Genomic DNA, 26557 nt, shown 5'->3' with positions numbered 1-26557 from the left:
TTAGACCACTCGACCACACTACCGCTGAGTTGAGCTTCTGACGTTGCCCAGCGGCCAAGAGCATTTTCAGAAGGTCAAATAAGGCAGGGAGATTGAACGCTTTTGTCCTCTGGAGGATTTTATCCTTAAGGACCCGCATTGCGGCCTCCACAAAGTTATGTGTTGTTCCCTCGGGTTGGCAGCTTCTCCCGATAGTTGAGTGCCCAACACTCTCGACGACTGAACAGTCGATCGAAATAAGACGTGAATTTCTTCTACCTGTAATTAGGGTAAAATATGTACTTGAACAATGTCTTGTACTATAACATATTGGTTACAAAATATTGGGAAAATATATCCAAAATAACAACATATCCCAAACATGGACTGGTCAAATGTCTTTGAGAAAAGACTAAAACTGAGTTCTGGTTTTATCGTAAAAAAGTTAATGAGAATAAAGCATAGGTTAATAGATTGCACCTCATTATACTGTTATACTACACTAACCTGGCTACAACTGGGTTTTGTTTGGCCTGCTGATAGAGGGGCTCAGCCATCTCTTCCCTGGAATACATGATGTCTTTGACAGTGAAGGGGTTCTGCCTGTCTCTCAGGTGTACTCCACTTTCCGTGCTCCACAGCCACCTCCACACTGCTTGGAGTAGGTGGAAGGTGAAAATGCTCAGTTTGGCTCCTGGAAATGCCCTCCCTCCATCCCTTCTCTGCCTTGCAGTTATCGGTAATGATGAGGCGAGGACCAGCCTGACCTCTCCCTGCAAAGGCGTCCTCCCTCAGTATGTCCTTCAAGAAAAAATCTCTGTGGCCGACGTGAGTAAGACGTTTAAGCATGTTAACCCTCACAAGGCTGCCGGACCAGACAGCATCCCTAGCCGCGTCCTCAGAGCATGCGGATACCAGCTGGCTTTAGTGTTTACGGACATATTCAATCTCTCCCTATCCCAGTCTGCTGTCCCCACTTGCTTCAAGATGTCCACCATTGTTCCTGTACCCAAGAAAGCAAAGGTAACTGAACTAAATGACTATCGCCCCGTAGCACTCACTTCTGTCATCATGAAGTGCTTTGAGAGACTAGTCAAGGATCATATCACCTCCACCTTACCTGACATCCTAGACTCAATTCAATTTGCTTACTGCCCCAATAGATCCACAGACGATGCAATTGCCGTCGCACTGCACACTGCCCTATCCCATCTGGACAAGAGGAATACCTACGTAAGAATGCTGTTCATTGACTATAGCTCAGCCTTCAACACCATAGTACCCTCCAATCTTATCATTAAGCTCGGGGGCCCTGGGTCTGAACCTGCGTCCTGGACTTCTTGACGGGCCGCCCCCAGGTGGTGAAGGTAGGAAACAACACTTCCACTTCCCTGATCCTAAGCACAGGGGCCCCACAAGGGTGCGTGCTCAGCCCCCTCCTGTACTCCCTGTTCACCCATGACTGTGTGGACACCCACGCCTCCAACTCAATCATCAAGTTTGCAGACGACACAACAATAGTAAGCCTGATTACCAACAATGACAAGACAGCCTACAGGGAGGAGGTAAGGGCCCTGGCGGAGTGGTGCCAGGAAAATAACCTCTCCCTCAACGTCAACAAAACGAAGGAGCTGATCGTGGACTTCAGCTTGGCCCCATAAACTTTTGAGAGCATCCTGGCGGGCTGTATCGCCGCCTGGTACGGCAAGTGCACCGCCCACAACCGCAAGGCTCTCCAGAGGGTGGTGCGGTCTGCCCAACGCATCACCGGGGGCACACTGTCTGCCCACCAGGACACCTACAGCACCCGGTATCAAAGGAAGGCCAAAAAGATCATCAAGGACATCAATGACTCGAGCCAAGGCCAGAAGGCGAGGTCAGTACAGGTGCATCAAAGCTGGGACCTAGAGACTGAAAAACAGCTTCTATCTTAAGGCCATCACACTGTTAAATAGCCATTACTAGCTGGCTTCCACCAGGTTACTCAACCCTGCTTCCCTATATACATAGACTTGGAATCACTGGCCACTTTAATAATGGAACACTAGTCACTTTAATAATGTTTAAATAATGTTTACATACTGCTTTACTCATCTCATATATATATATACTGTATTCCATTCTACTGTATTTTAGTCAATGCCACTCCGAAATTGTTCAATCTAATATTTATATATTTCTTAATTCCATTTTTTTACTTTTAGATTTGTGTGTATTGTTGTGAATCGTTTTTAGATACGACTGTACTGTTAGATACTACTGCACTGTTGGAGCTATGAACACAAGCATTTCGCTACAACCGCAATAACATCTGCTAAATATGTGTATGTGACCAATAACATTTGAATTGATTTTAAAAGTAATGTTTACTAGATCGCTATCATGGTAACAACAGTAATACAAATAACAAAAAATTATTTAATGCTACTATTAATAATAATAGTAATAACAATATTAATACTAATATTAGAATTACAATAATCAATTTCAGAAAACTTTTAAATCCAATTGTTAATTAGTCCATTCGTATTGCACGCTGTTCAGTACGTTTTCCATATTGGACATACTGCACCGTTGTACACAATTTCCTGTACATTGTGTTGCAGTAAGATGGGGGTCCATTCTACTCAGGAGCACCTCTATTTTCCAAATCCAAAGTGTACAACACAAGGAGCATCACCGCTCTTTCTGCTGCCCTTAAAGACTGGCCTTTCAGCTTAAATCCAGTCAGTTTTTCATATTGGACATACTTTCTGCAAAACGAGGCTAATGTGTGCTTTAGGACCATGCGGACGCCTCTGAGTGGTCGAGTAGGCTGTTTGGAGTGTTTATCTGACTGGACAAAAAAGAATATATATATATATAGATGTTATGCCCCCACCCTTCTAAAACCAAAGTTGCGCCCCTTCCCTGTACATTGTGTCGCAGTAAAAGGGGTGTCCATTTTACTCAGGAGGACCTCTAGTTTCCAAATCCACAGTATACAACCCAAAGAGCATCGCTACTCATTCTGCCAATCAGCTAAATGGTCAACAATATTTTTTGTTTGTATGTCCAATATGAAAAATAAATAAAAATGAATGACATAATATCTGATAGAAATACTTGTAATTATTCTTTGTATAATAACTAGTATAAAATCGTTCGATAGTTCCATCATTGCCCTAATTATTATTTTACAACGTATACAGGACAGCACTTTTATTCTGAAGGATTCCAGAAATCCGTGACCTGGAAGTACTTTACAGCAGTGCATCGTTGGATACTTTCAAAGGTAAGCAACGGTTGTAGCTCGTTATAAACGTAAGTATACATTTGTACATTTATTTTTACCTTGGTTTTTCATGTTCATTCCCAAATTATTTTAAAAACACTTTCATGAACACCTAAGACAACATTATAATACTATTTTAGCATGGTCTCGGAAAATGTGTGCTATCTTATTTTTCCCCCCTCGCGTTTGTTTTGTCTGCATTGCTTGACTAAAGTTTTAGCTATTTTGCTTGTTATATTTGCCGTATTTCTGGTTAGTTGTCATTGCCTTTTTCTTTACTGTTCTGTAAAACATATAGCGAATGTTTGTTAGGTAACTGAATATCTGATTTGTTGTACCTCTCTTGCCCTCATAATTCCGCGATGGCAAAGCCCGCCAGCCTTCCCAGCTAGCATGCTAAATCATAATTAAGTTCCTCAGTCATTTGATCCACGGCGCATTTTTATTAAATTGGTTGTAGCTGGGTAGTTATTGAAAAAAATACCCAAAGGTTCACATTTGCTAGCTATTAGTTTCCAATTAACATTAAGGGTGGGTTCGTAAATTAACTCTGGCTATGAAGTCTGAGTGCCAGAGCGCAGAATAATTGATGAATTTATGAACGGCCAGAGCGCACTCCAGATTGAATTTACGAACACACTGGATTGGTGTGTGGACTTCAGTTCATCTTTCAATCACTCACGTGGGTATATGCTCCTTAAAACCAATGAGGAGATGGGAGAGGCGGGACTTGCAGAGTTTATGCGTCACAATAGAACCAAGTTCTCTTTTAGCGCCTGGCTACACAGATGCGCGTGAGCAGTGTATGTGCAATCAACAAGGCAGGTTTTGTCGCACGTTGACTATTGTTCAGTCATGTTGTCAGGTGCCACAAAAAGGGACTTAGGAAAATTGCATTTGGCTCAGAACAGGGCAGCACGGCTGGCCCATGGATGTACACAGAGAGCTACTATTAATGTCCATTTCTCTTGGCTCAAAGTGGAGGAGAGATTGACTTAATCTCTACTTGTATTAATAAAAGTGCACAGAGCTGTCTGTTTGAACTACTGGCGCACAGCTCGGACACCCATGCATACCCCACAAGACATGCTACAAGAGGTCTCTTCTAGAGGTCGACCGATTATGATTTTTCAGCGCCGATACAGATTATTGGAGGGCCAAAAAAAGCCGATACTGATTAATCAGCCATTTTTTTTCTTTATTTGTATTTTTTATTATTTTTTGTTGTTGTAACAATGACAATTACAACAATACTGAATGAACACTTATTTTAACTTAATATAATACATCAAAATCAATTTAGCCTCAAATAAATAATGAAACATGTTCAATTTGGTTTAAATAATGCAAAAACAAAGTGTTGGAGAAGAAAGTAAAAGTGCAATATGTGCCATGTAAAAAAGCTAACGTTTAAGTTCCTTGCTCAGAACATGAGAACATATGAAAGCTGGTGGTTCCTTTTTTTTTTTATCCCCCTTTTCTCCCCAATTTCGTGGTATCCAATTGTTAGTAGTTACTGTCTTGTCTCATCGCTACAACTCCCGTACGGGCTCGGGAGAGACGAAGGTTGAGAGCCATGTGTCCTCCGAAACACAACCCAACCAAGCCGCACTGCTTCTTAACACAGCGCGCATCCAAGCCAGAAGCCAGCCGCACCAATGTGTCAGAGGAAACACCGTACACCTAGCGACCTGGTCAGCGCGCACTGCGCCCGGCCCACCACAGGAGTCGCTAGTGCGTGATGAGACAAGGATATCCATACTGGCCAAACCCTCCCTAACTCGGACGACGCTAGGCCAATTGTGCGTCGCCCCATGGACCTCCCGGCCGCGGCCGGCTGCGACAGAGCCTGGGCCCGAACCCAGAGTCTCTGGTGGCACAGCTAGCACTGCGATAATAAACAGCTCAATGCTTGAAGCATTGCAAAGAGCTGCTGGCAAAGCGCATGAAAGTGCTGTTTGAATGAATGCGTACGAGCCTGCTGCTGCCTACCACCGCTCAGTCAGACTGCTCTATCAAATATCAAATCATAGACTTAATCATAACAAAATCACACACAGAAATACGAGCCTTTGGTCATTAATATGGTCGAATCCGGAAACGATCATTTCGAAAACAAAACGTTTATTCTTTCAGTGAAATACGGAACCGTTCCGTATTTTATCTAACGGGTGGCATCCATAAATCTAAATATTCCTGTTACATTGCACAACCTTCAATGTTATTTCAGAATTATGTAAAAATCTGGAAAATTAGTTCGCAACGAGCCAGGCGGCCCAAACTGTTGTATATTCCCTGACTCTGTTGCAAGAGAAGTGACACAATTTCCCTAGTTAAAAGGAATTCATGTTAGCAGGCAATATTAACTAAATATGCAGGTTTAAAAATATATACTTGTGTATTGATTTTAAGAAAGGCATTGATGTTTATGGTTAGGTACACGTTGGAGCAACGACAGTCCTTTTTCGCGAATGCGCACCGTATCGATTATATGCAACGCAGGACAAGCTAGATAAACTAGTTAAATCATCAACCATGTGTAGTTAACTAGTGATTATGATTGATTGATTGTTTTTTATAAGATAAGTTTAATGCTAGCTAGCAACTTATCTTGGCTTCTTACTGCATTCGCGTAAGAGGCAGGCTCCCCGTGGAGTGCAATGTAAGGCAGGTGGTTAGAGCGTTGGACTAGTTAACCGTAAGGTTGCAAGATTGAATCCCTGAGCTGACAAGGTACAAATCTGTCGTTCTGCCCCTGAACAAGGCAGTTAACCCACCGTTCCTAGGCCGTCATTGAAAATAAGAATGTGTTCTTTACTGACTTGCCTAGTTAAATAAAGGTGTAAAAAAAAAAAAAGATTTCCGGTTGTTATGAAAACTTGAAATCGGCCCTAATTAATCGGCCATTCCGATTAATCGGTCGACCTCTAGTCTCTTCACAGTCCCCAAGTCCAGAACAGACTATGGGAGGTGCACAGTACTACATAGATCCATGACTACATGGAACTCTATTCTACATCAAGTAACTGATGCAGTAAAATTATATTAAAATGACCAGATAAAAATACACCTTATGGAACAGCGGGGACTGTGAAGCAACACACACATGGGCACAGACACATGCATACACACACACACACACAATAACATACACACTATACACACATGTACACATAGATTTTGTACTGTAGATATGTGGTAGTGGTGAGGTAGGGGCCTGTGGGCACAAAGTGTGTTGTGAAATCTGTTAATGTATTGTAATGTTTTTAAAATTGTATAAACTGCCTTAATTTAGCTGGAACCCAGGAAGAGTAGCTGCAGCAGCTAATGGGGATCCATAATAAATACAAATGATTGAATAACATGTATGTGTAAATGTATTTTGCAACGCTCGCGCACGTGATGTAAGCATGTAAGAGTAAAATAACACCATACTGCAGATTTTAATGTATTCCCGTATATGATTCCTATATTTTGGTTACAGCTCGACGTAAACTTCTGGGTGGATTCAGGCGTCAAAATGGAGTTTGGTAACGTTATGTTGGATATAGAGCAGGTCGTTCTGGGGGAAGAGGTGATGACCAGTGCCACAGCATCAATCATCAAACCACAGACTGTCCCTGCTCTCCAACCCTGTAAGCACACATTTTTCTTTTATTATTTCAGATTGGTGTTCATATGTATGAATTTCAAGTGCAGTATTGGGGCGGCAGGTAGCCTAGTGGGCGGGCGAGTAACTGAAAGGTTGCTGAAAGGTTGCTAGATCGAGTCCCCGAGCTGACAAGGTAAAAATCTGTGGTTCTGCCCCTAAACAAGGCAGTTAACCTACTGTTCCTAGGCCGTCATTGTAAATAAGAATTTGTTCTTAACTGACTTGCCTAGTTAAATAAAAACCTCCTCTCATTGCAGATCAGCATGACAGCCTACAGTGTTTTCAGTGCTTCATTACATTCTGTAATGCCAAGTCCAAGGAGAGACACATGAGGAAGAGCCATCGTGAGGAATACAAGCAGTCGCTCCAGCAGGTATGGAACGGAGAAAATAAATGCAGGAGTAGGGTGAAGTTGCCCCTAGATGCTGGTTTTGGGTGAGTTTAGCATTTTCCTCAGTAGTGATTAAGTTTAAGATTTTGGGGGTAGGGGGAGCTGAATCTACAACTGTACGATGTACCTAGGGGAAACTTCACCCCGTAGCTGCAAAGCACACAGCTTATCAGCAAAATGCTGTATGCCTATATGCACAGCATAACTAAGACACTGTTAATTATTTGCTGTTTTATGTTATTCTGCAGACCGATACGCTGTTCACCTGTTATGTGTGCAATCGTACCTTCTCCTCCTCTGAGGAGCTGACGCAGCACCATGCCTCACACAGCCTGGAAGACAAGCCCTTCCGCTGCACCTACTGCCAGGGAAGCTTCCGGACTTTCTCTGAGGTGAGAACGGTCTTTCAATGGAAGTTGTAAAGTCTTTAGTCTGTAATGACTTTTAGTTGCGTGTAAGTGCCCCAGTAATCTCATTTAACCCAGAACTAAAATCTTGTGTAATTTCAAGTTTGAAACTTTCACATTTGGTCAGATGCTTAATTAGGTTTTGGGGATAAGCCTAGGGTTGGGTAATATGGCCAAAATATCATGTTACAATATTTTTACGGTATTTTATGTTTTTGAATAATAAAAGTTCTAAATATGCTTTCAGTAGTTCATGACCCTAAGGTGGCAACACATAAATTAGGTGATTTTAATGGGGCTTTATCCATTCTGATTTGTTTTATACAACTTCAAACCAAAATAATTTATAAATTTCTGCATTTCCTGCACTTTTGTTATCATTTACGCAGTGCCACGCAGGGCTGCATGATATGGGCAAAACATCTAGGCCTACTTAGGTGGTGAACTGTTGGAATCATGGAAATATAATGAGTATAGTGAGCACCACCTTTAATACATAGTTTGACATGGCAACAAATGAATAAGTCAGGGAGGAATTATTGACAGGGTAGGGACCAAAGTGTTGCTTAGTTTTTCCATGGGACCCTAATTAGAGGTACATTACATGTTTTCTTACCTCATGTAGTTAGCTAGCTAACATATTCATGCTTCACCTATATAATTCCTATCAGATTTAGAAGATACTGTTGGACAAACAACAATAATATCTTGGCATACACCAGCACTGGTACTAACTAGGCTATATTAGCTAGTTACGTTTGCTCTGACTCTTAGTACATTTAGCAAGCTAACTAGCGATTAACATTAGCGGCTAGTGATTTATTTACAACTTGCTAAGACAAACTACCAGACAGTAGTTTGCAGAAAGTAAGATACACACACACACACAAACCAATAGTGTAATTATAGAACGCTTGTGGAAAGCACCATTGTTCTCACCAACATATTTTTGCATCTATCTGACCTTGCAGGCGTCAGAGTGAACAGCAAGAAAGTACTCATGACTCCATGGTGGAGCAACTGCTCTCTCATTGAGTGACAGGGGGCGGGGCTAGGTGTGGGAAGCGGCATGCAGCAGGAGGAGAGGGAGAAAGGCAACTCAAGTAGCAAACGGAGTAAACTATAAAAACGGACATTATACATGCCGGAGTTGCGTATCACATTTAAAAACCAAGCATTGAAATACACTGCTCAAAAAAATAAAGGGAACACTTAAACAACACAATGTAACTCCAAGTCAATCACACTTCTGTGAAATCAAACAGTCCACTTAGGAAGCAACACTGATTGACAATAAATTTCACATGCTGTTGTGCAAATGGAATAGACAAAAGGTGGAAATTATAGGCAATTAGCAAGACACCCCCAATAAAGGAGTGGTTCTGCAGGTGGTGACCACAGACCACTTCTCAGTTCCTATGCTTGCTGGCTGATGTTTTGGTCACTTTTGAATGCTGGCGGTGCTTTCACTCTAGTGGTAGCATGAGACGGAGTCTACAACCCACACAAGTGGCTCAGGTAGTGCAGTTCATCCAGGATGGCTCATCAATGCGAGCTGTGGCAAGAAAGTTTGCTGTGTCTGTCAGCGTAGTGTCCAGAGCATGGAGGCGCTACCAGGAGACAGGCCAGTACATCAGGAGACGTGGAGGAGGCCGTAGGAGGGCAACAACCCAGCAGCAGGACCGCTACCTCCGCCTTTGTGAAAGGAGGAGCACTGCCAGAGCCCTGCAAAATGGGCTCTGGCTGATGACCTCTGAATAGGTCATCTTTTCTACTATGGGGATAGTAGATTGACATAGGCTAGTGATTTTGCTGTTTGTTGCTCATCTTGTTGGCTGAGGAAAAGTAAATGTGGGCGGTTAATAAAACATAGGCAGTTTCAAGTTTGGGGAAGCAATTTTTCACCATAAAAATTTACTTTAATAATAAAGCATTCCATGCATCCTCGCATTTGCAGATTTATGTATGTAAGATAGCCATGGCCTACTATTCCTAGATTTCATTGTCATAATTTTTGTCTAAAAGTATAACTCAATCATTGTTCACAAAAAAAGAGTAGGCTTAGAGTAGGCCTAGGCTATAGGCCAGTGGTTCTCAGCTGGTTTTGCCTCGGGACCCAAATTGAACCAGGTAGTCTGCCACGACCGAATATTTGCTTCGCGAAAAAGAATCGCCAAAATAGAATCTGGAAAACTATTTTTAATGCTGTATTGATAGTAAATGTAGCAATTATATGACAGGGGAACAACATTCCCACCATTTTCATTGTCAATAATACAATTTTGCCAATACTTTTGATGAAGAATGTTAATAAACTCACTGGCTTGAGACCACAAAATAAAACAAAATATTGCTGCCAATAACTCTATACAGAAAATACTGTGATTGTGACCCTTTATATGACTGGAGACATTAGCAGAATCCTCTTTAATATGACAAAAATGACAGGGTAACCTTCTCTGCTGACAGTAACAAACAGATCAATAAAAACAACATTGTCTGAGTCATATATTAGGCCTATGAAAAGGAGAGACACAAATACAATATGACATCCATCTAACCTGAAGAAGAAATTGTCCAAAAACAAGAAGTGGCACTAACCCAATGATAAAGACAGTAAATATGGACACTTACTGAGGACATGGCCAATATTCTTTGCTGGTGCCAATAAGATAGGCTACTCTTTGCTTAATTAAGTTTAACATTTTCATAACTAAAAGACAGATTGGAGTCTTTTCATTGTCTTCTCTTTACAGCGATAGCCATTTGTTTTCCAAACAGTTTTTCTGCAATTGTATTTTTAAATATTGTGGTATGCCTGGCTGGGTCTCTATGCTTTTCACTGACAGTCTCAACTCATCAATCACCCAAATTGCGGGCCCTTCCGACTGTAGGCTATGCCATTTTAAACAATCCACAGCGTTTGATTTTTAAATAAGTTAATAATCCTCTGTGGCAAATTCATGCTTTCTGGTGTAGTAGCCTATTTTGAATCATTGAATGTATTTCTGTATAGACAGTATGCTAATTAGGATATATCATTTTGGAAATTCAATTAAATTTTGGTAAAGCTCAGCTTCCCCGAGCCTTATGGACGCGCCGCCTATGTATTCTAATATCTTCAAATTGCTCATGGGAGTTCGGTAAGAATGATGCACCCCGTTGCATGTTCTGTTAAGATGAATTACCATAAACTAAATGTGTTTTCTGTCATTCTAAGAACCGTAGGTGGAAGCCCTAATCATGTTACGCAACCAATGCATATGGATCCAGCACCTTTTTTAAATGTCAGGTAAATTAAAATGCTGCCAGGCAAATGTCCGGCGCCACATTTTCATAACGGAAACCCTGCCTGAACCTCTTTGTCATTTTTTGTCTCTTGATGTCTCTCATAGTTGACAGTCCACCGGCGACAGCTGTGCAAGGAGCGTCAGTGTGCGTGCAAGGACTGTGGCATGGTATTGCGGGGCCCAAACCAGTTACGCACCCACTGCCTCACCCAGCACCCCCAGCTGCTGGAAGAGGAGGATGATGACACCAAGACTCATCGTTGTGGCAAGTGCGGCCGCAGGTTTGAGATGGAGGTGGAGCTTGTGCTGCACCAGGAGAACTTTGTGGGTCATCGGCATTGCGATGCAAAAGTCCCAGCCAAAAAACGCGGACGCCCTCCCAAGAAAGTGTCTGTGGCTGAGCCAAAGTCTGCTGAGCGAGAGGCAGCTAATGGAGAGAAGAGTGGGAAAGCTGACGATGGGGGAGAGGAGCTTGTGGCAAAAGGAGGGAAACGACCGGGTCTACCCCATAAGGAGGAGCTCCAAATTCCCTGTCCTGAAGCTGAGTGTGACCTCATGTTCTCCTCTGTTGCCCTTCTCCGGGCCCACAAGAAGGAGAAGCACAGGCGGCCACCTCCACCTCTCAAGACTCAACCCTGCTCTGAGTGTGAAGAGAGCTATGCTCGACCGGAGCAGCTCAAAGCCCACATGGCCATGGCTCACGGCTATGGCCAACACAACTGCCCCACCTGCGGCAAGACCTTTGGCCGGGAGAGCAACCTAAAGGCACACCAGAAGACCCACACTGAGGGAGAAGAGGCAACAGACAAAGAAAATAGATAATCTGGGGAATGTCATCATGGACAATTTATGTAATGGTTAAAGGTGCAATATGCAGAAATTGCTTACCATTTTCTGGTTGCTAAAATTATAATAGTTTGCCTCATTTTAGTTTGTGACAAAACAAGCAATGTATAGCATAGAGAATCATTCTACCATCTAAACCACTGTGAAATATATTGCCAGCTGTTTGAGGCTGGTGTACAAACCCAAAAGTAAAAGCCGCAAAACGAAACTTGAGGAAATCATAGAAATAGCGCACATAGAACAGATCTACTGCTTCTTAGACTTGCTTTTGATGAGTTGCTTGCTTTCTATAACTCATAATTCTATGTGAATTTGGTCGGGTTACCTAAAAAGTTACATGCTGCAGCTTTTAAGAGTTTGGAAAATATAATTTGGTTAAAACAGGTGTTGATGTGGGTGGGTTTTTTATGTTCAAGATGGGAGTTTGGAATATGTGACATACCATTATGGATAAGCACTCAGTTGGATCATTAGCTTGTTCCTGGTTGCTCCCACGGATTATTTTGAAGTGCTTTTAGAACCCTCTAATGATGTGTACATGATCGTGAATTTCAACTGCCAGCCCCCTTCCAGGGTATGAATCTATTTCTATATTACCTCAAATGTGAGAAGATTTAGTAACTTATCATATTTATTTTAGTAGGAAATCAATGGGTTTTATGGTTTACATTTTAGTCATTTAGCAGATGCTCTTATCCAGAGCAACTTACAGGAGCAATTAGGGTTAAGTTCTTTGCTCAAGGGCACATCAACAGATTTGTCATCTAGTTAACTCGGGATTCGACCTTTCAGTTACTGGCCCATCGCTCTTAATCGCTGGGCAACCTACCGCCTTCAACATTCCACTCATCATTTAGTTTACGTTCCTGTCAAGGCATCTTCTGATCATGTAAATGTATATATATTGGTCCGGAGAATATATTGTTCTGTGAAGGATGTCGTTGTTGTGATATGATCTTGTACTTTTTTCATCCATAATTAAATAGTAAGGAGTGATTTTTAAATTGCAGTCTGTAATTTATGTGAATTTGAGGTTATGGGAAACTAGTGTGTGAACCTGAAATTAATGGAAAAGATTAGTACTGAGTTAGATCTTTTCCATTCATTGAGGTTGTGGCAGAAGGAGCTAGTGAGGATGGAGAATGAGGAGGAAATCCAAAGGCAGAAAAAGGAAAAGATGAGAGATCAAGGATGAATGAAGGTGAAAGAAAAAGAAAAAAGCCTAAAATAAAGCAACTGCTTGTAGTTGAGAATGGGAAAGAGGAGAATAACACCTGGAACCAGCTAAGGAGTGAGCTGGAGATTAACCTGGCTAAGAGAAGTGGGGGAGAAAAGGAGACGGCTAAGGAGGGATGGTTCCAGGTCAAAACCATTCTGGAGAAGAACAGCAGAGAGAAAGGAAAGAGGGATGGTGCTGTGGAGGAGGAAAAGGTTTACGAGGGATTGGTCGAGAAACAGGATGGTGGGTAGTGCTGTTGAAGGAGATGGATACTCTGAGAGTCACCATATAAAAATACTGGCAGGTGTTGAGCCAAATGGAAATGAGTATCATGGAGAAGGAATGCAGAAAGAGATGGAATGACATCGATTTTGAGGGGTATTTTATATTGCTGTGATCACTTAAGATCCTCATTACAAATAAGAATCTGTGTCGTTACCTGCACAACAATATATACATATTATGGCAAAAAGGAGAGAAACAAGTGGACAGAAGGGAAAAAAACGGTCAAAGTTGCAAACATTTACTGCAAGTGGACTGAATACTGAATAATAATGTATATTACTATACATGTATGTTTATGTTCTTTTATTTCTTTTTAATACGTTTAAACTTAATTGAAATATATAACACGAATAAAACAAAATGTATATGTACTCCACATTCATAAACCCTCAAAAACAACGCTGAGAATTCTGAAATTACAACAAACTCGTTTTCCCATGATGCAATGGTATTTCCTTCCTATCTCGCGCCTTTCCATCTTGTTTCACCAGAAGCGCTACAGACACAGCGCACCACCACCGTTGTTGTTATAGTAGTGAATAATGGCGGCAGCGGGAGAGGGATTATCATCTCCCGCTAATGTCGCGGGTTCCAGCACGCCGGCCGTAGCCCGGGCCCGTTTCCCGGGCCGGCCATGGACATCTCGTATTCGGCTACGATCGGAGAAACGTCCGCAGCTGGGAAGGTTGGGCTCGGAAAGTGGAGGGATAGTCACAGGAGGCCGAAGGCCCATCAACATTGGACTAACGTTGAGCGAGGACCCGTCACTGCTGCGTTTACTCGGGATTGCTGATAAACATAGGCGCCAGAGAGACGCGGGTTTCTACTCAAGCGGGAGTGGAGAGGTGAGTTTCCAAGCCGTGCAACAGCCCCACACCACAGACCCAATTAACACGTGTATGTTCCACAGCCTTCGCTGTGTAATATAGATTATATTGAGAATCAAGTGTCTGTAACGTTCGTTACCTGGCTACAGTAGGTATCCAACTATACAATTGTTCAAACTTCAAATCTTGCTGAACCAGAATCTGGGTTTACAGGTGACGTTCTAGCCGTATTCAACGCCTCTTTTATAAATCCGGATTGTGGTTCAAATGTTTGCTAGTTACTGTACCAATCCACTGTACTCGGTGACAAGTAAACGTTAGTAGCTAACAGTGATAACATCTCCTGACAGCCTTCTGACTGACATTAACGTTACCAGGATCTTTGATAATCGATGATTTTAGGCGGTGAAATTCGTGGTAGCCAACATGACTCTGTCTGGATACAAGTTTTTCTGCCAATTGAACTAGCTATACTAAAACAATGTAGTTAGCAAGTGATGCTATCTAGATAGCAACTTTTGCAACACAGTCACATTTTCACACATCCACCATCACTCTACGTAGTATCAACACAATATAACATATTTGGTATCAACGTTGCCCCTGTTCAGTCAGATTATGCCATAGTATCTGTCATTTAGTCCACTCCCGACAGCCCCCATCGTAAGTGAAAGATGTCTGGCCCTGTGGAACAGAAACGATCTTGAGATATTCCACTGCATGCTTTAAGTGGGCTACACCAAAAGCTTGGCCCGTGTGTCATTTAAACTAAGAGCAGTTTGTTCTAGCACCATAGCCTACTAGTATTGACAGTTAATTTTTATGTGAGTTTGTAATCGCATTATCAATCAAATTGGCGCTCATGCCATGCTCACCACAACTAGGCTAATTGCTGCGTGACATGCCCCATTCGGCAAGCAATTTAGAACTAGTCTACTGAGACCAGTGGTCACCAACCATTTCTGAGTGAAGATTACTTTGAGTCAAAATGCCACCCAAGATCTACCGATCAGAATAGATTTTTTTTTACATGACTTAATTTAAAAAACGTAAGCCTATGCAACATTAACGTATTACAAGCATTACTCTAGCCATGAGGTTTGTGAATCTCATAGCAACAATTATGTGTTGCTAATATGACTAGGATTGTGCCTTTGGATTCTGGATAACGAAAGAGAGTTGATATGAAAATAGAATAGGAGAGCAATGCTGGTTAATTGCATGAGGAAGTCTTCATAAAATGCCTCCACGTTTCTACTGATGGATTTTAACTGCTTGAGGAAGTCTTCATAAAATGCCTCCACGTTTCTACTGATGGATTTTCGCAAGGCAACTTTGAAGAAAGGTAAAACAGGCCTCATTATTCAAATCAAGTCAAATTTTATTTGTCACATGTAAGGTCTACAGCAGGTGTACATTTCACCTTACAGTGAAATGCTTACTTACAAGCCCTTAACCAACAATGCAGTTTTAAGGAAATCCCTAAAAAAGTAAGAGATAGAATAACAAATAATTAAAGAGCAGCAGTAAATAACAATAGCGGGGCTATATACAGGGGGTACCGATACAGAGTTAATGTGTCAAAGTGCGGGGGCACCGGTATTGAGGTAATTATGTACATTGTAGGTGGAGTTATTAAAGTGGCTATGCATAGATAATAACAGAGTGTAGCAGCAGTATGGGGGTGGGGGGGGCAATGCAAATAGCCTGGGTAGCCATTTGATTAGCTGTTCAGGAGTGTAATGGCTTGGGGGTAGAAGTTGTTTAGAAGCCTCTTGGACCTAGACTTGGCGCTCCGGTACCGCTTGCCGTGCGATAGCAGAGAGAACAGTCTATGACTAGAGTTGCTGGAGTCTTTGAAAATGTTTAGGGCCTTCCTCTGACACCGCCTGGTATAGATGTCCTGGATGGCAGGAGGCTTGGCCCCGGCGATGTACTGGGCCTTACACACTACCCTCTGTAGTGTCTTGCGGTCGGAGGCCGAGCAGTTGCCATACCAGGCAGTGGTGCAACCAATCAGGATGCTCTTGATGGTACAGCTGTAAAACGTTTTGAGGATCTGAGGACCCATGCTAAATATTTTCAGTCTCGAGGGGCAATATGTTTTGTCGTGCCATCTTCACGACTGTCTTGGTGTGCTTGGACCATGTTATTTTGTTGGTGATGTGAACACCAAGGAACTTGAAGCGCTCAACCTGCTCCACTGCAGCCCCGTCGATGAGAATGGGGGCGTGCTCAGTCCTCCTTTTCCTGTAGTCCACAATCGTCTCCTTTGTCTTGATCAAGTTGAGGGAGAGATTGTTGCCCTTGCACCACAAGGTCAGGTCTCTGACCACCTCCCTATAGGCTGTCTCATCGTTGTCGGTGATCATCCCTACCACTGTTGTCATCAGCAAACTTAATGATGATGATGGAGTCGTGCTTGGACGTGCAGTCATGAGTACAGGAGGGAACTGAGCACGCACCCATGAGGGGCCCCCGTGTTGAGGATCAGCGTGGCGGATGTGTTGTTACCTACCCTTACCACCTTGGGGCGGCCCGTCAGGAAGTCCAGGATCCAGTTGCAGAGGGAGGTGTTTAGTCCCAGGGTCCTTAGCTTAGTGATGAGCTTTGAGGGCACTATGGTGTTGAACGCGAGCTGTAGTGAATAGCATTCTCACATAGGTGTTCCTTTTGTCCAGGTGTGAAACGGCAGTGTGGAGTGCGATCTGAAGGTGCGTGCGGTATGCGAATTGGAGTGGGTCGAAGTCAAGTAAAACATTCAGGGTTCAAACAATTATACTGGCTCAAGCTCACATTGCAAAGTGGTAAGTGTCGTGCTGATAGTCAGGCTATAGTATTGACAGTTCTTTTTTTTTGTGAGCTTGTCATCGTATCATCAAATTGGCGCCCATGCCATGCTCACAACTAAGCTAATTTCTGCTTGACATGCCCAATTCTGCAAGCAATTTAGAACTAGTCTATTGAGCCCCGTGGTCACCAACCATTTCTGAGTGAAGATCACTTTCTGAGTCAAAATGAAAGCCGAGATCTCCAGATCAGATTTTTTTTACATGACCTAAAAAACGTAAGCCTATGCAACTATAACCTATTAAAAACAGTACTATAGAAATTACGTTTATACAGTAGGCTATATGCCCAATTAGGGATGCACATTTCGGTACATTTTGCTGCCGACTAACTGACCCTCATTAACCAGTCAACAAACAGTTAAATTGTTTCCAAACAGTAAAATGAAGTGACCAACAAAAAATACTACTCGAGATCTGTATATAATGGCGAGATGCTTATGTTTCCGTCCTAACAATTAGTCAGCCCAATGCGGGAAGGCAAGCGACAAGTTTAGACCCAAAATAAGCCCATATATTGGGCTTATTTTGGACAGATTTTTGCGAAAGTGAAAACTCTCACTTTGCCACTTCCACACTGATACTGTTCATGCATACAAGGACTGGAACTTTTTCATTAAGAGCTTAATGGAAACATGCAACAATAGCACGCCTATCGTCTTACAGTTAAAAAGACTATAGCCTATTATTGAACATGCAACTCTTGTAATGAAGTGGATAATAAAACGTCATTTTCCAAAATGCAATTAGCGGGAAAACCCATTCTAAACCATTTGCGAACAGTTGTGACAGAGATTGAAATCTCCTTTAGAAACGTAGAAAGATGGGGAATCTAATAGCAACAATTATGATGTGTTGCTAATATGACTAGGATTGTGCCTTTGGCTTCTGGACAACGAAAGAGAGTTGATATGAAAATAGAATAGGAGGGAAATGCTGGTTAATTGCTTGAGGAAGTCTTTATAAAATAATTGCCTCCACGTTTCTACGGATGGATTTTCGCAAGGCAACTTTGAAGCAAGTTAAAACAGGCTTCATTATTTGAATTAAAGTAAAACGTTCAGGTTTTAAACAATTATACTACCTCAAGCTCACATTGCAAAGTGGTGGGTGACACGCTGATAGTCAATGGAAGGCAGGCTATAGCCTATACAGGTGGTTCCCAACCTTTTCGGTTATTGTACCACCAACTGAATTTTGCTATGGCCGGAGTACTCCTGAAGTACCCCCTCGTGCATTTTACCAGTAGGCCTACGGTCTCATGAGTCTTCTCAAGTACCCCCTGTGGATAGGCGTACCCCTGGTTTGGAACAACTGGCCTATACACCCGAATGGCGAATGGGAGGCAAACCGGTTAACCCTTAACATCCTTAGGCCCAATACATTATCACTGCATATTGGCTTTGCTTGAATGGCCCTGCCAATGCATTGTTGTTCGGACCATTTTTCAAAATTTGAGGTAGCCTATATGATCACACCGGTAGTCGATCAGTTGTTGTATTACTTGTGAGCATACATTTTAATATTTTACTGGGCTGATGATGCCTTCATCTGATGGTCAGTCTCAGCGGAGGGAGAGAGCAGGAGGAGACTGAGGTTCACCCCTACTCTCCCTTTCCTCCACTGACCAACACCGTCTTCCAGCTGATGGCGACACTTGAGTCGGACCGCATTATTTCTGCCTCGTACAGAAATTCATGTTGCTACTCCTATGAACAGGGAGAAAGTAAAATATTTCTACATATAAAAAAGACCCAAGCCGCTAATAATAATGCAAGCAAATCAATACACTTTCCTAGTCATTCATTACAGCTGCAGTATTGGTTGCAGCGCAAGTGGAAGTAGGAAGAATGCACATTTTAATAGCCTATAAAAGTGTTGACGGTGCCGAGTAAGAACTTAAACATGAACTCACTCATGAATACAGCAGCTCTTTTCTGTGTTCATTGACAGTCTCTCTGGTCATGGTTCGGGTGCAACTACCACCAACAGCACCTGATTTAAAAAAATGTATAGGAACGCAAGGCTTTATCGTTGCTTTTCGTACAGAAATGTTTAGCGATCGACCGGTTGGTGACGACTGTTATAGACCTATGCATCTTAGATAACTTGTTACTCACTCACCATCTCTTTTTTTTCAACAGCACTATCAGTCCCTGATCTTCTTTTCACCAGGCTTTGTCTTTAACTTATTGAAAGTCTATATGTAGGCTTATTGATTCAACGCTATAGTTAGACGAAACTCACCGTTCATTTATTAATGTATCTTATGGAAGCGCAAACCATACTAATTTGTTGAATGGCAATGACCTCTGTTAGATTCATGCTGTTAGATTAATGCTTAATTTCCATGATCATGGGGCTTTACAGTGTGACATCACTTTGTTCCGGCTGAACTGATGCAATCCTTGGTAGTGGGCTGTACAGTCACATTTTAAGTTGCTTCCTCTGTGTACGCCAGACAGCTCTACACAGTCATCTGATGTGGAGTACAGCAGTGGCATGGTTTCTCTGTCAGGGATTTTATCATTCTGATTCATTTACATTTGAGTCATTTAGCAGACTCTCTTATCCAGAGCGACTTAACCCTAATTTCTCCTTTAAGTCGACATATGTTTCACTTAGCCAGCTCTGAAATTCGAACCAGCAACCTTTCGGTTATTGGTCCAATGCTCTTAACCGCTAGGCTACCTGCCACCCCTGAATTAGAGGTCGACCGATTATGATTTTTCAACGCCGATACCGATTATTGGAGGACCAAAAGAAGCCGATACCGATTAATCGGCCTATCTATTTATTTATATATATATATATATATATATATATATATAGATTTATTGATATATTATATTAAGTTAAAATAAGTGTTCATTGTTCATTCAGTATTGTTGTAATTGTCATTATTACATATATATATATATATATATATATATTTGTAATAATGACAATTACAACAATACTCAATGAACACTTATTTTAACTTAATATAATATATCAATAAATCAATTTAGTCTCAAATAAATAATGAAACATGTTCAATTTGGTTTAAATAATGCAAAAACAGTGTTGGAGAAGAAAGTAAAAGTGCAATATGTGCCATTGTAAAAAAGCTAACGTTTAAGTTCCTTGCTCAGAACATATGAAAGCTGGTGGTTCCTTTTAACACGAGTCTTCAATATTCCCAGTTAAGAAGTTTTAGTTTGTAGTTATTAAAGGACTATTTCTCTCTATACCATTTGTATTTCATATACCTTTGACTATTGGATGTTCTAATAGGTACTTTAGTATTGCCAGCCTAATCTCGGGAGTTGATAGGCTTGAAGTCATAAACCGCGCAATGCATGAAGCATTGCGAAGAGCTGTCCAACTCGTGTTATTTCATAGTTTTGATGTTTTCACTATTATTCTACAATGTGGACAATAGTAAAAATAAATAAAAAAAATAAGAAAAACCTTTGACTGGTACTGTATCTTAGGGAAGCGCAAACATACTAATGTGTTGAGTTTGAATATTAAACTTAACTGTCTGACAGAGAACCTTGAATCAGTAGTCTTTTGCATGAATGCACATTTTAATGTGACAAAGTGAATAAATAGAGGGTGTATTTTCAGTAATGAACTAGATGAGTAACTTCCAACCTAAGTGATGGGTATTTTAATTTATTGTACAAAAACTAAAAAGTGTGCAAGTGGATAACATTGCAGCACAGCAGCCTATAGGAGGAGGAGCCAAAATACGACAGAGGATTTCATCACATTTTAAAGTGAGCTATTGGAACTTTTAACTCGATCAACATCAATATGTTATTTTATATTCACTCACAAATCTGGCATCACAATTTGTGTATATCAACACAATCGTTATTGTGGCAAAGTTGAAGGAAATGAACAAAGTATGTTCAAGAAGATGAAACTAGCAAATTGATTGGAGAAGTGGAAATATCAGCAAGATGTATCCTATATCCATGTGCTCTTTTAGTCTGCAATTTTGTGGTCAGCAAGTGTAGTTTGTTGATGATAGGTTTGTAACCAGGAGCAAGACTCTTCCTCAGTGATTCTGGGCCTGTATTCAAAAAACATCTCAGAGTAGGAGACGGAGTGCTGATTTAGCATCAGTTTTTCCTTTTAGATCATAATGAATAAGCTTATGGAGGGGTAGGGTTGCAAAGGGTCGGAAACTTTCCGGTAAATTTCCGGAATTTTTCTGGAAATTTTCCATGGGAAGTTAAGCCCGAGAAGATAATTTTGCTTAAATTCATCAAAAACGTTTTTTTTTGTGGGATACACATAAAGGTTTTGTGCAATTTTAGGTTTTGTGGCATATTTTGGTTAAACTTTTCCCAATTCAATGGAATTGCAACCCTCTGCACGCACAGTGCATTCTTCCATCACATGTACAGCTGATTCTCAAGATCTTGCACACTAATAAGATGCTATTGAGCCCACACTACTACACTGTCTGAGCCAAGGACTACATGCTTTCAGGTAAGTTCTGGTTACAATACTGGGTGGGGTAAATTATATTTTATATGACATATTAATTTTTGTTAACTAGTAAATAGTGTCCTACACCAAGGAGTGTTTAAATAATTTCTATCTTAACAATTTCTGCTTGTTTGTATTTGCTACCATGTGGGTTTCCATACATATTTCATTTTAAAACATTTATTTTACGAAGGAGTTTAATCTAACTGCTTAACTATTTATCTGTACATGGAAATGTGTATGTCTGTATATACAGTGGGGAGAACAAGTATTTGATACACTGCTGATTTTGCATATTTTCCTACTTACAAAGCATGTAGAGGTCTGTAATTTTTATCATAGGTACACTTCAACTGTGAGAGACGGAATCTAAAACAAAAATCCCGAAAATCACATTGTATGATTTTTAAGTAATTAATTAGCATTTTATTGCATGACATAAGTATTTGATACATCAGAAAAGCAGAACTTAATATTTGGTACAAAATCCTTTGTTTGCAATTACAGAGATCATACGTTTCCTGTAGTTCTTGACCAGGTTTGCACACACTGCAGCAGGGATTTTGGCCCACTCCTCCATACAGACCTTCTCCAGATCCTTCAGGTTTCGGGGCTGTCGCTGGGCAATACGGACTTTCAGCTCCCTCCAAAGATTTTCTATTGGGTTCAGGTCTGGAGACTGGCTAGGCCACTCCAGGACCTTGAGATACTTCTTACGGAGCCACTCCTTAGTTGCCCTGGCTATGTGTTTCGGGTCGTTGTCATGCTGGAAGACCCAGCCACGACCCATCATCAATGCTCTTACTGAGGGAAGGAGGTTGTTGGCTAAGATCTCGCAATACATGGCCCCATCCATCCTCCCCTCAATACGGTGCAGTCGTCCTGTCCCCTTTGCAGAAAAGCATCCCCAAAGAATGATGTTTCCACCTCCATGCTTCACGGTTGGGATGGTGTTCTTGGGGTTGTACTCATCCTTCTTCTTCCTCCAAACACGGCGAGTGGAGTTTAGACCAAAAAGCTCTATTTTTGAATCATCAGACCACATGACCTTCTCCCATTCCTCCTCTGGATCATCCAGATGGTCATTGGCAAACTTCAGACGGGCCTGGACATGCGCCTGCTTGAGCAGGGGGACCTTGTGTGCGCTGCAGGATTTTAATCCATGACGGCGTAGTGTGTTACTAATGGTTTTCTTTGAGACTGTGGTCCCAGCTCTCTTCAGGTCATTGACCAGGTCCTGCCGTGTAGTTCTGGGCTGATCCCTCACATTCCTCATGATCATTGATGCCCCACGAGGTGAGATCTTGCATGGAGCCCCAGACCGAGGGTGATTGACCATCATCTTGAACTTCTTCTATTTTCTTCTCTTTTCTAATAATTGCGCCAACAGTTGTTGCCTTCTCACCAAGCTGCTTGCCTATTGTCCTGTAGCCCATCCCAGCCTTGTGCAGGTCTACAATTTTATCCCTGATGTCCTTACACAGCTCTCTGGTCTTGGCCATTGTGGAGAGGTTGGAGTCTGTTTGATTGAGCGTGTGGACAGGTGTCTTTTATACAGGTAACGAGTTCAAACAGGTGCAGTTAATACAGGTAATGAGTGGAGAACAGGAGGGCTTCTTAAAGAAAAACTAACAGGTCTGTGAGAGCCGGAATTCTTACTGGTTGGTAGGTGATCAAATACTTATGTCATGCAATAAAATGCAAATGAATTACTTAAAAATCATACAATGTGATTTTCTGGATTTTTGTTTTAGATTCCGTCTCTCACAGTTGAAGTGTACCTATGATAAAAATTACAGACCTCTACATGCTTTGTAAGTAGGAAAACCTGCAAAATCGGCAGTGTATCAAATACTTGTTCTCCCCACTGTATATATATATATATAATTTCTTTTACAGGAAAAGGCCACCGGCACTATCTGTGGAGACATTTCACTGCAGCTAATGTAGTAGGAAAAGCTGTGTACATTTGCAAATACTGTGCCAAATCATATGTGAATAATCACAACAAGCAACCTTTGACCAATGTCCCTCTACTTCTATTCAAGGTGAAAATGATGAATCAGGCAATTTATCGATGGCAACAGCTCATGGTCCTCCTGGAATCAGAAGTTTTTTTGACTCAATGGAGGAACGTAGTCAGAGAAATTCTGATGAATGTCTTGCTTGAGCTGTGTGTGCAACTGGTTCACCTCTGATGCTCACAGGCAATGTGTATTGGAAGAGATTTCTGAATGTTCTTTGCCCAGCATACACCCCTCCAACCAGACATGGTTTATCTACTCATTTGCTGGATGCAGAGTTCATCAGAGTTCAAGTGAAGGTCAAGGAAATCATAGAGAAAGCAGACTATATTGCAATCATCCCTGATGGGTGGTCGATTGTTCGTGGGCAAGGAATAATTAACTTCATCATTTCCACCGCTCAACCAGTATTCTACAAGAGCCCAGACACAAGGGACAAGACACACCGGTCTCTACATTGCAGATGAGCTGAAGGCAGTCATCAATGACCTTGGACCACAGCAGGTATTTGCACTGGTGACAGACAATGCTGCGAACATGAAGGCTGCTTGGTCTAAAGTGGAGGAGTCCTACTCTCACATCACACCCATTGGCTGTGCTGCTCATGCAATGAATCTGCTCCTCAAGGACATCATGGCACAAAACAATGGATACACTCTACAAGAGAGCCAAGGAAATGGTTAGGTATGTGAAGGGTCATCAAGTTATAGCAGCAGTCTACCTCACCAAGCAAAGTGAGAAGAATGAGAGCACCACATTGAAGCTGCCAAGCAACACCCGTTGGGGTGGTGTTGTCATCAAGTTTGACAATCTCCTGGAGGGGAAGGAGTCTCTCCAAGAAATGGCCATATCACAGTCTGCCGATATGGACAGCCTCATCAAGAGGATCCTCCTGCCTGATGTATTTTGGGCGAGAGTGGTAAGCAGCCTGAAACCTATAGCAGTAGCCATTGCATGGGTTGAGGGAGACAATGCCATCCTGTCTGATGTTCAGACTCTGCTTGCAGATGTAAGAGAAGAAATCCATACTGCCCTGCCCACTTCACTGTTGCTCCAAGCAGAGAAAACTACAGTACTGAAATGCATCAAAAAGCGTGAAGACTTGAAGCCCATACACGCAGCAGAGTACATGTTGGACCCCAAGTATGCTGGCAAGAGCATCCTGTCTGGTGTAAAGATCAACAAGGCCTATGGTGTCAAGATCAACAAGGCCTATGGTGTCATCACTACCGTGTCTCACCACCTTGTTCTGGATGAGGGCAAGGTTCTTGTGAGTCTGGCGAAGTTCACTTCCAAGCAAGGGCTTTGGGGTGGAGAAGCAATATGGCAGTCGTGCCAACATATCTCATCAGCCACCTGCTGGAAGGGACTTTGGGAATCTGAGGCTCTTTCCCCTGTTGCCTCCATCATCCTCCAAATCCCACCAACATCAGCCGCCTCAGAGCGCAAATACAAGGGTTGGAAAATTGGTGGCCATCCGGTCAGCTTTGAATCTTTTTGAGCCTGACAACGAGCCATCCTCAGCAAGGTTGGACAGTGAAGATGAGGCCTCAGACTCTGATGTTTAAGAGGTGGACATTGAGGAGGTCCAGGGAATAGACATGGAAGCCTGAGAGGATGACAACCAAAGCTTTAGTTTCTCGACTATTATTTTACAGATGTATGTTGAAAGTGTTTTTGGGAGATGCGATGGATCATTGGGGATCATTCAATATTCCCTTTTGTTGTTCAGTGAAATCATCCCATGTGAAGAGTCAACCCATTTAATTAAAGTTCAATTTGTAAATAAATTGTTCTTATTTCTATTGGAAGGATTTAATCATTTGCAATTGTCTACTTATGATAAGGTAAAAAGGTTTATGTTTCTGTCTCGATATGGTAAATATATCCAATGCAAAAAACATCTACGTTTAAATGGTATTAATATTAATTTGCATATATTTCAGTAATTCCCATATTCCTTTTAATTCCTAAGGAAAGTTTCCACCTCTGAATACTCCCCAAAATGTGCAACCCTATGGAGGGGGGGACCTCATCCTAGATGTTTTGTGTTTACGGGCCCAGGTCCCCCCTGTCAATTCATTATGATCTAAAAGGCTAAACTGATCTTAGATCAGCACTCCTACTCTGAGACGCTTTCTGAATACAGTTGGAATACAGGCTGCAACTTTAGCCTGATACACTCACATGACTAGCTGATTTTGTATCTTGTCTTTTCACAAATAGAGTTCTCTTTATGTCACCCAGGTTTTTCTATATCCCATCCGTTTTTACTTCCAGTAAGAAGGTAGTCTCCGGCCCCTATATCGTCTTTGCAGTTTCTTTTGTAACACTTGACTGACTGCATAAAACTGGGACAGATTACATGGTGGTAGGTTGCTCTCTCGGATAGTGCGATGCTATCTAAATTTAGCCTATTAAGCTGATGCAGTTTTAGTCGAGATCAATTTTTGCCTTGCTATTTTTTATTGTTCCTTTTCTTACACATCCTCAACTTCCGGCAATGTGGAAAAATAGTATTCAGATCAGTATTTGTGAACATTGTACATTTCAGTGTACATGTCATGATGGTGTATGTTTTCTGTGGGAAGTAGAGTTTGATCAATGTTCACACTTTGCAGTTGCAATAGCCTAGACCTAATTGAAATTACACATTTGCAGTTATACCCCACTACATTTTGAAGCCTGATCTTTCAAATCAGTTCAGTGTGACGGTTTGTAACCAGATATCAGCTGGGTTGCTGCCCATGGTTTCATCTGATCCCACCCCTTACCAACCCTGTGATGAGATCGAATAGGCCTAAACATTTCATTATTAAGGCCAACTGTACTATACATGCAAAGTATTGCAATTCTGGTTGTTAGGGCCCGTATTATATATTTTTTTGCTGAACATGGTGTGATGTGTGAACATTAAATTATGCTTTGTGTTCCTACCCTGGGTTTTTATGTGTTTTAGGATGAGGATTTCCCTGGGTTTGGGACTGAATACCGGCCGACGCTCTCAGCACACAATGTCTCTGAAAGTA

At 41.8% G+C, this 26557-nt stretch overlaps 2 protein-coding genes across 3 annotated transcripts in view; both read left to right on the top strand.

The window, feature by feature from the left end:
- Nucleotides 1-3173: 3173 nt before the first annotated feature.
- On the top strand, nt 3174-12843 carry LOC139554266 (zinc finger protein 16-like). The gene is made up of 5 exons (XM_071367026.1): nt 3174-3253; nt 6738-6888; nt 7163-7278; nt 7545-7688; nt 11099-12843. Exons 2-5 carry the CDS (start codon nt 6774-6776, stop codon nt 11813-11815), a joined length of 1092 nt encoding a protein of 363 aa, XP_071223127.1. The 5' UTR covers nt 3174-3253; nt 6738-6773; the 3' UTR covers nt 11816-12843.
- A 918-nt stretch (nt 12844-13761) lies between these two features.
- LOC139554265 (histone-lysine N-methyltransferase 2B-like) overlaps nt 13762-26557 on the top strand; it is a 65907-nt gene continuing 53111 nt past the window's right edge. For both annotated transcript variants that reach the window (XM_071367025.1, XM_071367024.1), the window contains exons 1-2: nt 13762-14188; nt 26488-26554. In XM_071367025.1, coding sequence (XP_071223126.1) covers nt 13886-14188; nt 26488-26554 — 370 coding nt within the window. In that variant the 5' untranslated portion in view covers nt 13762-13885. The remainder of the gene's footprint in view (nt 14189-26487; nt 26555-26557) is intronic.

This window comes from Salvelinus alpinus, chromosome 26, assembly GCF_045679555.1.
Source record: "Salvelinus alpinus chromosome 26, SLU_Salpinus.1, whole genome shotgun sequence".
In the NCBI taxonomy this organism is placed as follows: Eukaryota; Metazoa; Chordata; class Actinopteri; order Salmoniformes; family Salmonidae; genus Salvelinus; species Salvelinus alpinus.
Note: the sequence above shows the minus strand (reverse complement) of the source record. Positions and strands in the feature narration are given on the sequence as shown.